This window comes from Podarcis cretensis, assembly GCF_951804945.1.
Source record: "Podarcis cretensis genome assembly, chromosome: 11".
Classification (NCBI taxonomy): domain Eukaryota; kingdom Metazoa; phylum Chordata; class Lepidosauria; order Squamata; family Lacertidae; genus Podarcis; species Podarcis cretensis.
The window spans coordinates 52975680-52988285 of record NC_137180.1 but is presented as its reverse complement, the minus strand read 5'-3'; the positions used below and the strand labels follow the sequence as shown (position 1 = coordinate 52988285).

Below are 12606 nucleotides of genomic sequence, written 5' to 3'. Positions count from 1 at the left end.
TTGCGAAGCGTTCGTCTTGCGGGGCACCACTGTACTCCTTAATGAAACCAGGGGAGGAACCATCAGTGGACAACCAATTTCATCCAACCACCCTAATCTGTCGTTTACCTCTGCTGCTTAAGGACTGAGCCACTGATGCCCTCACTTGGTATTGCTTTGCCCCTTTCCTCAGGGGGTCTTATCAAGGTGAAATGGGGCTTAACTGCCAAACTGTTACTGCCCATGCTTAAGCCCCACCTCTTATAGAAGATGGAAGAGTAGCAACAGGATCATCTAGACCTGTTCTTCAGAATTCCCTACATTAGCCAGATGCCCTCAATATCTTGCTCCAGATGCCTACTGGGAACTTTTTTCAGCAAGCCTACCCTATCAGAAAACCTATATTCTGATTTTTACTGATTGCAATGTTTTGCGGATAATTTTGTGCATGTTTGTTTCTTAATGGTTTTGTGGATTTCGCCTGTTTTATCTACAATATTATGTGCACCACTTAGCTCTTTGAATAAGTGGTTTATAAATCTGTTTGAATAACTAAGAGATTCTGCACCTCTTCCATCTTTCTTAGAAAAGCTGGACTTTCTCTACTCTCAGAAAAGGTGGAAGAGCAAAAGAAAAAACAAAGGAGTCATTTGATTTCCTAATGCTATCATCATGCGGACCATCTGTAAAAAGTGAGTAAACAAACTGTGGCAATTCTATACTAAACCTTCTGTCTGAAAGAGCCCCATGAGATGAATTGAAGCCACAATGTCCCCATATTCAGAGGGTGACTTTCATAAGAACATAAAGAGACCAGTGGCCAATCTGGCCCAGCATCCTGTTCTCACAATGTCCAACCAGATCTCTGTGGGAAGTCTAGAAGCAGGACCAGAATGCAACAGCACTCTCCCTTCTTCAGGTTTGCAGCAACTGGCATTCAGAAGCATGACAATCTCAGACAGTGGAGGTGGAACATAGGCATCAGTGTTGGCAGCAACTTAATATTATTTGCATAGGACCAGATTTCCACTTTCCCCAAGAAGGATCCGTCTGACAAACACATCTCTTAATAGTGTACCGTATGTAACATGGGCTTCTGAATTTTGTTTTAACGGTCCTTTTTTGTGATACTAAGAGATTGAGAAAACCTTCTGGACTGATAAAATGCAACAGGGCCAACCAGAATTTATTACTTTCTTTCCCACCCATTAACAAGATGTTAAATACAACATTAGCATTTATAATTTACAACTTCAACACACGTTTCATTGGGGGGGAAGGTAAAAATAAAGGTGACCATCCCTTTTGGCTTTTTAGTACAGCTCAGACTGCAGTCGGAGGGAAGAAATGCTTCTGCCTGGAGACATGGAAATAATCTCATCAATATATGAAAGCTACATGAAGATCTGGATCAACAGAAGCACTATGCCCATTGATTTTTCTTCTAGTCCTTAGCTTTTAATTGGACAGATGGTACCTTCCCCCCTCCCGAGGGCTAGTTCATCACATAGTTCAGTTTATTTTATTTTTTTTGCATACATGTCAGCACCTTCTTGACATTTTCCCCATTGTCCAAAGGTGCATTATATCCTCTCATTATGTACATAACAGTTTTTTCCCCAAGTGAAATACAGGTGCTATATTTACAGAGTAGCTATATACCGATGATCATGAAAGCGATTTTACATTTTATATAGCACCTTCCATTCCAAAAGATATGAAAGAACTTTACAAAGGAGTTAAAACTTACAAACAACTTTCTCCACCAATTGGGATTCAAGCCAACCGTGAGCCAGTCCTCTCCCCAACCCCACCCCTTTTTAAAACAACTATATTACAATGCATAGCCGTATTACAGAAAGGTTTAGGCCAAGACGTGAAGTACATGTGCTTCTGCTAGAGTTATGTCCAGAAAGCAGATTCTTTTATCAGCTACCCAAGTCAGCACATGAAGAGCATGGAGGCCTCTAGAAGAACTCTTTTGTGTTCTGAGAAGAAACTCAGATGGCCAGAGCTTCAGTTTTTACACATCATCTGGAATGTGGCAGTTCCGAACACACCAAGGGCACCTTTAAACCCCATTTGCATTTTGAGGGTTGTGTCTGGGACGAAAACGCCACCTAACCAGGTCAGCCAAAAGCAGCACTTCCTGTGACACCTACAGAAATGGGACAATGCAAAATGAAATGAAACGAAAGTGTCAGAAGCAGTTTATAAAAATGGCACATTTATTGCTACAGAACGGTCATGTACATGACGGCATCGGATAACTACAGATGGGAAACAGGTAATGGCCTACGGCAAGCTGTGTTTGTTTGCTTTTTTTTTCTCTCTCTTCTCGAAGGAACTCCAGCACACAACCTGTTTGGACACTTCTACAAATCAGAAAGTACACCAAAAACATGGAGGGGAAATTGAGGCACTCAGCCACACGTTGAAAACAAAGTGTAACTGTATTAACTTTTTTTTCCTTCCTTTTTTTTGTCCCTTTTGTAATTTTCACCTCCCCCCCCTTTTCCTTTTTGAACTGTTGCAGCTACTACAGGTTCGGTCGCAAAAAAAATTCCTCCCCCCCCCCCGCGACCTACAACTAAAAAAGAAAAAGAAAAAGAAACTACCATACAATTTCATCTTAGTAACACATGGTAAAATAACATCTTTTAAATAGTAAAATAAAGTAACAAACTTTTACTCAGAATGATTCAGAAAATCTATAAAGAAGAAATATTCAGAATCTGACGATTCCCCTCCCCCGCCCCTTGCAATATTCATGGTATAAAAGGATTGCTCCTGTGAAAAATAAGCCAAATATATTTTTTATTTTTTAAATTTAGGGTTTTTCTTTTATCCTACTAGGGTGTACTACAGTTCTATTTTATAGCAAAAAGGTCACTAGACAAACGAAGCTTTGTAACAAAAAGCCAGGCACTGATACATGGTAAATCTCTGCTTTTTTTTTCTCTTATCTTCACTTAGTTGCATCACAAGTAACAAGAATGAAAAAGGCCACAGGTCATATATTTTCACCATTACATAAGTCTATAATACTTGAAATGAGTATGCTCAAACCAGCACTGCACAAAGGTGAGTCAATTTCAAGTCCCAAGAGAAAGAATATGTTGTTTTGGAAGAAAAAAATTAAGAAAGAGAAACAAAACAAAACAAAACAAGCTGAAAAGGTCTTGGTGCCCCATTGTGCTGGAATTCATCTTATTCCATCTTTAAGATCCCTCCGCCCTACCCCACTTCAAGTGAGTCACTGGGTCAAGTTGATTTCTTTGTGCTTTTTCTTCTCCCCTGATGAATTCTCTTCATTCCTGGCAATGTACTGTATTGTTCACTCTCCCCCTCCCCCCTCCCCCCGGCACAGATTGAAGCGTGCCTATCAGAATAGAAAGATGAAATTTGCAAATTCCACCCCGTTCCACCCACGCCCCCCCCCAACCTCCCACCCACCCGCCAAAGGAAATTAACAAACGAAACAAATCGGAAGACTGCATCGGTACAAGTTGCATCACTGGTTGAACTGACAAGTTGTCTGCATACACATTAGTGTTCCTTGCAGCTACACGAAAGACAAATGTGAAAAGGAGAAAGGAAAAAGAAGTTCTAGATGAACAGATTTCCCTAACCAGCATATTCATAAATTACTTGAATGTGGAGGTGGATCACCCACTAAAATATCTGATGGGTTTTTGAGTACTGTTGGTTACAACACATAGCCCTCCTTGAATGCTTAAAAGCCAAGCCACCACCAGGTCGACTATCAAGTGACAGCTTCCTCTGAGGACACCTGTTTAAAAAGACAGGAGCAGGGGAAGACCTCAGAGGTTTGTGGTGTCTTGTCTCTTATGGCCAGACCCTAAATTAATGCATGCACGCAGCAAAAAAAGAAGAAAACCCAAATGGGGGGAGGTTGGGTGTGTGAGACAAAGGACAGTGTGGCTGAATAATTTTCAAGTTTAAATTCCATTATGGAACAGGAAACCATCTCAAAAGCCATACGGATAAGATTACCATTTGATACATCACTAACCTTTTTCCTGGTTCTATGTAGATCATCAACAGTTTAGAAGCATGCTCTGTGCATAAGTGCACATTGAAAGAAAGGTGATTTTTTTCCAAAATAAAAAAAACATCCTCCTATCACTTGGGTTGTGATTTTGACAGAATAAAGTGATCTTGACCCTGCATGTTTAAGGTGTGACATAACTGCTAGGTGATATTATTATTATTATTATTATTATCATTATTATCATGGTTATTTACTGGTATTGTGTTTGGAAGGCATAATTAAATGGAGAAAAGGGTTTTATATTCATTCTCCCATCCTGCCCCTCGAGAGCCTCATTTCAGACTGCAGTTATCTTTTAATTTAGGTGGGCAACACTCAGTGGTCCTTAAGTAAGAAAATGGAAAAACTGTCCATGGAGATGGTTTATAACAAAAATCCCCCCTCAAACTGTTCGTTTTCATATAAAAAAAACTTTTAATGCCAAGCAATTTTAATATCCTTTAAAGGAATCCTTCAGTCTGTCCAGAATACTAGTACTTAGAAGAATTAGGATTACCCATTCACCTGCATAAATGCTATTAAAAGTATGGCATTTGTACTGAAACGTTCTGAGCTAAACTAATATGGTCTTTGCTCTGTTAAGATAGTTTCAATCCACCTCCACATTTGAGAAACTTACTGACAAATAAAAGCATTTAAACTTTTACTGCTACTGAACATATTTACAATTTTCAACACACGCACACGCACACACACAGCTAATCAAAATGTTTATGGATATGTAGAAGGTGGTTCACATGGTAAACTATCATATTTGTTCTTTATGTTTTTCAGAAACATAAAATTCAGATTCTCGTATCTCACTACTCCATGAGATTTTGTTTCAACCACACAGTTTTTTTAAAAAAACACAAAAAACTGATACAATGTATTAAAACACATAATAACAAGAGTCTACATGTAAAAATATAACTTTTACATACACAATTTCAAAATAATGATACGTTTGCCATTTTGTTGCATAAAATTTACAAATGTATTTTCCCCCCATTACTATGTAACTGGCAAAACAGGAGAACAGATGGAACGTCTAGACCGTTTTCAATGGACTTATGGCGTTTACTCAGTGCTGATAGGTGGAAAATCTACTTGAACAGGGAGATTTCATTTCAAAAATACATGCCAAGTTTGTGTGGCTATTTAAAAAATAAAAATAAATGGAAGCTGGAACAGGAGACAAAAGGATGCTGACGAAGACAATTTGGGAGCACTATTCGTTAATTGTTCTATACCGTATACCAAAGTCAATCTTTTGAAGATTCGCTATGGATACTAGTCTCTGCTGTGCCCAAAGCTAGTTGTTGGATCAGTTGCTGTGCCATAGGTTTGATCTATGCTACAATTATATATATATATTTATATGTTAAGTAAAACTTGGTTCATACTGGCCAGAGAAATACTGCTCTACTTCCCCCTCCTCAACAAAGTGCAACTTGTTGCTTTAGAACGGGTAAGGCTTGTTCTAAATGCTGCATTACAAGTGGATATTGGCATTATTTTCATAAATGAAGGAGGAGGCAGCTAATGGTCTACCTTTCATTAATCCACTTCTTTTTCTTAAAAAAAAATGGTGTGTGTTTTTCCCCTTAAAAAAACCCCACAAAAATCTTTCATACAACTAGCAACACCCCCCCTTTGTAATCCCCTCCCCCCCCCCGCCCAAATCTGACCATGTATTCTGAAACGCCTCGCTGCAAAATTGTATTCAGGCTACACACATTAGGTTAACACTTCTACTGGTTCGTTAAAATCACAGCCACCTTTGATTTATGTTATGTTTTCGATGATATAAACATTGGAAGGCACAGTGGTAACATTGTGGCATTCTAACCTTGTACCTCTGAAAATTCCAGAAATAGTGTCTAATGAGAGAGAGAGAAAAAGAGAGAGAGAGAGAGCAACATCTACAATTCGGACAAAAAACGAAAACAAAATCAGCCCACAACTGTTTGGACCAAGCCTCCGCAAATGCTGCCTTGCAGTTCAGCCGCATGTGATGCGACTTGCCAAGTCCTGTATTCTCCCCAAAAGACTGAAGGAACAACTCTCTACTTATTTTACGAATGATAAGTAACATCAGGGCTAGCGTTTCGTCCTGAACTGCCCCCTCCAGCAACAGAGTTGGCGCTACAGGCTACAACAAAAGGGGGGACCCAAAATGGGGGAGTGGGAGAGAAATAAGACCAAAAAAATTCAAAAATCAAAAATCATTATTTACAGTAAAATCTTTTTTTAAAAAAGTTAATCAGTACTTTTTTTTTTTTTTACAGGAGCAAAAAAGTTTGAAACAAATGAACAAAAGCTTACCATATTCACTAATTTTAATATATATTTATATATATATATTTATATATGTGTGTGTGTGTGTCATAGGTCTATAAGATCCATCTGTTCCTCCTACCCTAAGGAATGGCTAATGTCATCACTTCAGTTTTCATTAGGTCGTTTGCTGGTTTTGTAAATATGTGGGTAGCAAAAGCTTCCCTTTTTAATATCCAGTAAGTATAAACACTAGCTGACTAGTACACCAATGAAAACGTTCATTTTTTTTTCTTCAGAAGTACACTTTTCATTATTGCAAGTTTACAATTTTTAAATTAAATATTTTTTTTCAGACTTACAAATTAATTATATTTTTTTTTTCCAAAAGAAGTTTAGGCACAAATGCATTGTCCCACAGTGTGGAGAAGATTGCCAATTCAGTCTCTTGGCTGTGCATTTACAGCTCCTAACATACTGCTTGAAACATTCTGAATGATATGTTGAAAAAAGACGTCCCTCAAGTTGCACTTTTCTTTTTGTGTTTGTTTCGAAATCGGGAATGCTGAAATCTCTTGCGTCTGTGATTCGTAACTACTCAGACTTGTCTTATTATATTACAAAAAAGGGGGTTAAGTGTTTATGTGGGTTTAAGATAATACAGCTGTTAAGGAAGTGGTCTCTGGTTTACGTAAAGAAAATGTGGCAACTTGGACCTGCAAAAGAAGTGAAAAATATTTAGGTCAATTCTTGCTCTTATTCTTAATTTTCCATACAATATACATTTTTTAAAGTGCATATTAACATGCTTTACAAGCCATTTCTCAATAAACCTTACCATATTATTGGGATGTAGAATTTTTTATTCCCATTTTGGAGATATGGAAAAATGGCGCACTCGAATGATGGTGGCCTTGCTCTCTAAGATCCAAGAAAAATCTGCCCCCATCCCAGTAACTCTGAGGCAAGGAAAGGAGGCCAGCTGCGGAGGCAGAGTAGCACAGCTCAAAGACCACCTCCTTTCCTGCTACCTCTGCTTTCACCCTTTAGCTTGGCACCTGCCTGTACATCCAGCATAAGGCTGGGGTTGACTGGTTGATGGCCTTGGGTAGAATTTTCTTTACCCTGCTGGCTTAAGCTGGTCATGTGACTGCTTCTCTACCTAACCCACATGCCGAAGATGCACAGGACAAGTTGACAGGTGCAGTGCTGGTTTAAGAGGCGATAAACAAAAATTGACCACCTGGTGCCATCTTTTAAGAAGAAGGGAGACTTCCTCAGACCTGCCCTTCAAGGAGGCAAGGCTGGAGGGGGTAGGGGGCAAAAACAGAGCCTCCAGTTTGGGTTTGCCTGGCTCACCCACATAAAGCTGCAGAAGGTGTGTGGTGGAGTTTGCTGCCACCAGGCCACAGTAATGTGAGGCCCATGGCAGGCCATGAGTAGATTAAAGACTAACCAACAGTCCTGAGCTGGGTGAGCTTACCTAGAAATGGCAACGCATAAGGAGGAAAGCCCCTTTAACTCTGTCAGGTAAGATACCAGCACCAAAGGAAGTTATTCATGCTACTCTATTTGCCCGTGGCATATTGCTAGAAGCTGCCACCTGTCAAAATCTCCAAATACGCATCTTGCGTTTTTATTCTAGGGGAACAGTGCAATGGCACAGCTCAGGTGGCATTACAGTGGTGCCCCGCAAGACGAATGCCTCGCAAGACGAAAAACCCGCTAGACGAAAGGGTTTTCCGTTTTGGAGGTGCTTCGCAAGACGAATTTCCCTATGGGCTTGCTTCGCAAGACGAAAATGTCTTGCGAGTTTTTCCGACTTTTTTTCCCTCCCCCCCCCTTTTCTAAGCTGCTAAGCCGCTTATCTGCTAAGCCGCTAAAAGCCGCTAATAGCGCTAATCCGCTAAGCCGTCAATGGGCTTGCTTCGCAAGACGAAAAAACCGCTAGACGAAGAGACTCGCGGAACGGATTCTTTTCGTCTTGCGAGGCACCACTGTAAATACCTACCGAGTTGCAGAGAGATTAATGTGTGTGAAGAACTAAAAAAGTGGTTCAAGTAATAAAACCAAGTGTGCTGTATGGAAACATTTTAATCAATAAAATCAAAGTGGGGAAAATATATATATATTACGGGGCCAATAGCAGGAACCAAGTGAATGTTTGGGAACATGGATGCCTATGCTTGGATGTGTTTCTGACTTCCGATGGAAGCTGTCCAAGGCTATCGCCTGCCTGATCTCAACCAGGAGGTCATTCTACAGGGCAGGAGCTACTACCGATAAGGCCCTTCTTTGCACTACAGGCAGATGTACGTTGTTGGATGGCCAGCAGGGGCTCCCCAGCAGATTGTAGTCACCTGTCTGGAAGAAGGTAAGCCTTTCAGCTATCCTGGTACTGAGCTAGTTGAGGGTATGCTGCAATAAACAAACTTGCCTTTTTTGTTTTTTACATCTGTCCCATATGATTAGATGTGTCTCCCATCCCAGGGTGGGGTCCTGCCAAAGAAAGGGGAGGGGGGTCCGAAGATACTTTCTCTTCTTCCCTTCTTTTCAGACATGCTGCTTTAGGATTCAGATTCCTTTCTGCAGAACCAAAGCAAACGGGCATTAAGCATGTTAGCATTTGAACATGGTACCAGCTTACTTCACAATCCCACAGCAACACCTTCCCCTCCTTTTCATTCTCGGTGTCTCATGAATCTCCATTAGAATAACAAAGGGCACACATTTCTATAGCTCTGAATTTTGCATCTGTGGCTATTTTGTATTTAAAGCCTGCCTTTCCCTGCTCTGTCCGAAATCCTTGATAATCTGAGCATGTAAGCATCTAGGACACAGAATTACCTGCACCTTCAGTACCAGATCCCTGAGGACACAGGTGTGGCACCTCCAGCCCCACAGTTCAAGTGCACCCCAAGAAAGGGCCCAAATTTAGCCCACAAAGCCATTCCTCACAAACCACACCTGTCTGCCCCACATCTGACATCAAGTGTGATGTCAGGTATGGGAAAAGTAACTGCGTGTCTACAAAGGAAAAACCAGGAGCTTAAAGTGAGGTCTGGATTTTTCTTATGATGGAGCAAGGAGCACTCCGATTGCCCATCAGCTGATAATAATACGCCTTGTTCCAAAAGCTCTCAGTACATTTCCAAGCACAATTCAAAGTGTTGGTGCTGACCTTTAAAGCCCTAAATGGCCTCGGCCCAGGATACCTGAAGAAGCATCTCCACCCCCATTGTTCTGCCCGGACACTGAAGTCCAGTTCCAAGGGCCTTCTGGTGGTTCCCTCACTGCAAGAAGTGAGGTTACAGGGAACCAGGCAGAGGGCTTTCTTGGTGGTGGCGCCCGCCCTGTGGAATGCACTCCCCATTAGTTGTCAAGGAAATAAAGAAGTATCTGACTTTTAGAAGTTTTTGATGTTTTACTGTGTTTAAAATATTCTGTTGGGAGCCACCCAGAGTGGCTGGAGCAACCCAGTCAGATGGGCAGCATTTAAATAAGAAAATTACTATTATTATTATAGCATGAAGCGGATTGCATTGAAACTGCTGCTAAAACAGAGGGATAAAGCTGCCTTTGAGCAGTGGTTTCAATTAAAACTTCGACAATTAAAACAGGGACAAGTTGGCCAGGCATCTAACTGACCTCTGACTTGCTGCTCTAAGCTGAGGATCACAGCTACAGCTTGATGCAAGATCAGAAGTTTGGTCTGGGGCTTGTCGCTCTTCAGGTGAAGCTGCACCATCCGGCCCAGCTCCTTGAAAGCCTCATTGATGTCTCGGACGCGGAGGCGCTCACGGGCGTTGTTGGCCATTCTCCTCTCCTTCTCACGCTCCGCCTTTTGCTCCGGTGTAAGATCTTCATCATCGTTATTGCTGGGAGGCAAACAGAACACAGTATTTTCTAATGGTGTAGAAAATGCAGGTGTTCTACAAGAGTTCACACTATGCTCAAGTCACAGAATGATCTTTGCTAGGAGGGGATGCAGGAATGCAGCAGTTTTGGGGCACACTGTTTAGCCTGTAAAATTGTAACTTCACCTGTGATGGTAATGCAGAAGGCTAAAAGCGACATGAAAGGTTAATGCTTTAATAGTACACTGATTTGGTTTTTAGACTCTGCACAGCATAGAGATTTTGGAAACATTAAGAGGATTAAAAATACTTTTAAATAAAGCTAAATAAATATATCACACTTGTTTAAACTCCAGAGTCCACACATACAAATACCTCTTTTTAAGATCTGAGAATCAAGTTTCTTGGATTGCATGCAATTCACTGAGAGTTTCTCTTGCACAAGCCAAAAGCCCCACTGCAATGAAATTAATTTCTGTGGGTTGCACCCAAAGCAGCACTGAGTGAATGTTCCATCAGTGCAAGGATTTGTGCTTGTGCAAAATCCCCCAAACCTTTTCAAGGGATTCCCCCACAGCAGGGGAGGGAAGTCCATCGTGGAAGCAGAAATCCTTTCACTGACAAAACACAGTAGCTGAATATTGGCCAAAGTGGCTTGTCCAGGACAAATTCCCATGCTTAGTGAGGGCAAAAAGATAATATACATCTGCATTTAAAAAACAAAACCCTGCATTGTGGCATCAGCTACATTCAAGAAAACAATATGTAGATTATGCTGCGTTAAACCAAAATTAAGATAACCCTTTGTCCTTTGTTATAGTTTATGCTTTTGGCTGGGCTTTCTGTGCTCAACACATTTTGGTCCTTTAAGGCTTATTTTCTGTGTAGGTTTATTATGGGTTATTGCTGAAAAGTTGATCTAGTCTGCAGCTGACCTGTGTTGCCTATAATGAAAAAAGTCAGGAACCTGTCTTGACATCCCTCAAAGAAATGCTTTGTGATTTAAATAAGGTGCCACTCTGAGGAAGACAGATGCCGAGTTAACTCTGTACTTGGCTAGGACGGCTGCATTATGGAGTTTCATTCTATAATCTATACTGAGGAATATACCGTAGTTTTCGCTCCAAAACACACACTTTTTTGCTCCTAGAAAGTAAGGGAAAATGCCTGTGCGTGTTAAGGAGCGAATGCACGGATCGGAGCCATGGCTGCCGTCAGTCAAGCAAAGCGGGAGCCGCTTACACACTCTAGGAGGCTCTCGCTTTGCTTGCTTTAAAGCGACCTGGAGCCGGGGAGGAGGGAGGGAAGGAGAGCCATGGCAGCAAAGCGGGCAGCAGCCGCTTACACGGGAGGAGGGACAGACGCTAGCAAAGGTCCGTGCGCTCTCTAAACAGAGCAATGAGGCTGCAGAGGGACGGCAGGAAAGATAAAATTTAAGCAACCAGCAGCAAAATAAAACCAACCTCGAGCTCTGAGCCACGCAGTGAAAACCAGGAAGTTTTTTTAAAAAAGGCTGGGGATGAGGGAGAGGGGAAAACTTCGCAAATCCCCGCGTCTCAGCTGATCCGCTGGGAGCGAGCAGCTTGTTTTCAGGCAGGATAGATTCGAGCATTGTCTGGGTCCTAGTGCCCCTACCACTTTTTTGTGCTCCATTCTATTGCTGCTGGTGGCTGCTTATCACTCAGGCTACAAGGAGGAGCGCTTTTACACAGCTAATGGTGAATCCCCTGCAATCCAAGTCCTCCTCACTTGCTCAAATCTATTCTGCCTCAAAACAAGGAGCGGAAGGAAAAGGCTGCAAACTGTTAAATGGAAAAAAAACCCAGGCACAGGGCAAGTACCTTAAGTATACCTTTAAAGCAACAGTGCTCTTTCCCTCCCTCCTCCCCGCTCAGCTCGCCGAAAAGCTCCTTCTCCACGCGTGCTCCTTGTCCCTTGAGTGCTTTTCCTTCCCTCCCCACTTAAAATGTGGTTACAAAGCACGGATCCACATGGATCCTCAGGATTTTTGCACTGGGCTACCCCAAACTCACCATCTGATCACATGTCTGTGGCCACAGCATGAACCATAAAAATCATGCACCCACTGTTTCGTTCAGAATATTTTTTTCTTGTTTTCCTCCTCTAAAAACTACGTGCGTGTTATGGTCAGATGCGTGTTATAGAGCGAAAAATACGGTAAATTGCAGCAGCAGCAGCAGCAGTTGTCGAAATGGTGGTGGTGATAACTGAATGGTTCTCCGCTTCTTCCTCTGCCACATTTGTCATTCTGGTGGCAATCAGAAATGACACTCACAGGGGAGACTGTTTCATGTATGGGGGTGAATTTTCTGCTCTGCACAATCTATGCAGCATGAGCATACTGCAATTATGTTGCTTTATTAAGAGAGTGCAGCTGTAGATTTCTCCATTAGGATTATTAAAATAGTTTTAAGG

The 12606-nt window shown here is 41.7% G+C and overlaps 1 protein-coding gene across 19 annotated transcripts in view; it reads right to left on the bottom strand.

Annotated features, from left to right (window-relative positions):
- Positions 1–1147: 1147 nt before the first annotated feature.
- TCF4 (transcription factor 4) overlaps positions 1148–12606 on the bottom strand; it is a 344984-nt gene continuing 333525 nt past the window's right edge. For 17 of the 19 annotated variants that reach the window (XM_079994854.1, XM_079994843.1, XM_079994853.1 and 14 more), the window contains 3 exons: positions 9962–10191; positions 8752–8899; positions 2190–7031 (listed from right to left, as the gene is read on the bottom strand). In XM_079994854.1, coding sequence (XP_079850980.1) covers positions 8763–8899; positions 9962–10191 — 367 coding nt within the window. In that variant the 3' untranslated portion in view covers positions 2190–7031; positions 8752–8762. Of the gene's footprint in view, positions 2138–2189; positions 7032–8746; positions 8900–9961; positions 10192–12606 lie in introns of those variants that run through there. The other 2 variants (XR_013843351.1, XM_079994849.1) reach the window with 2 other exon arrangements.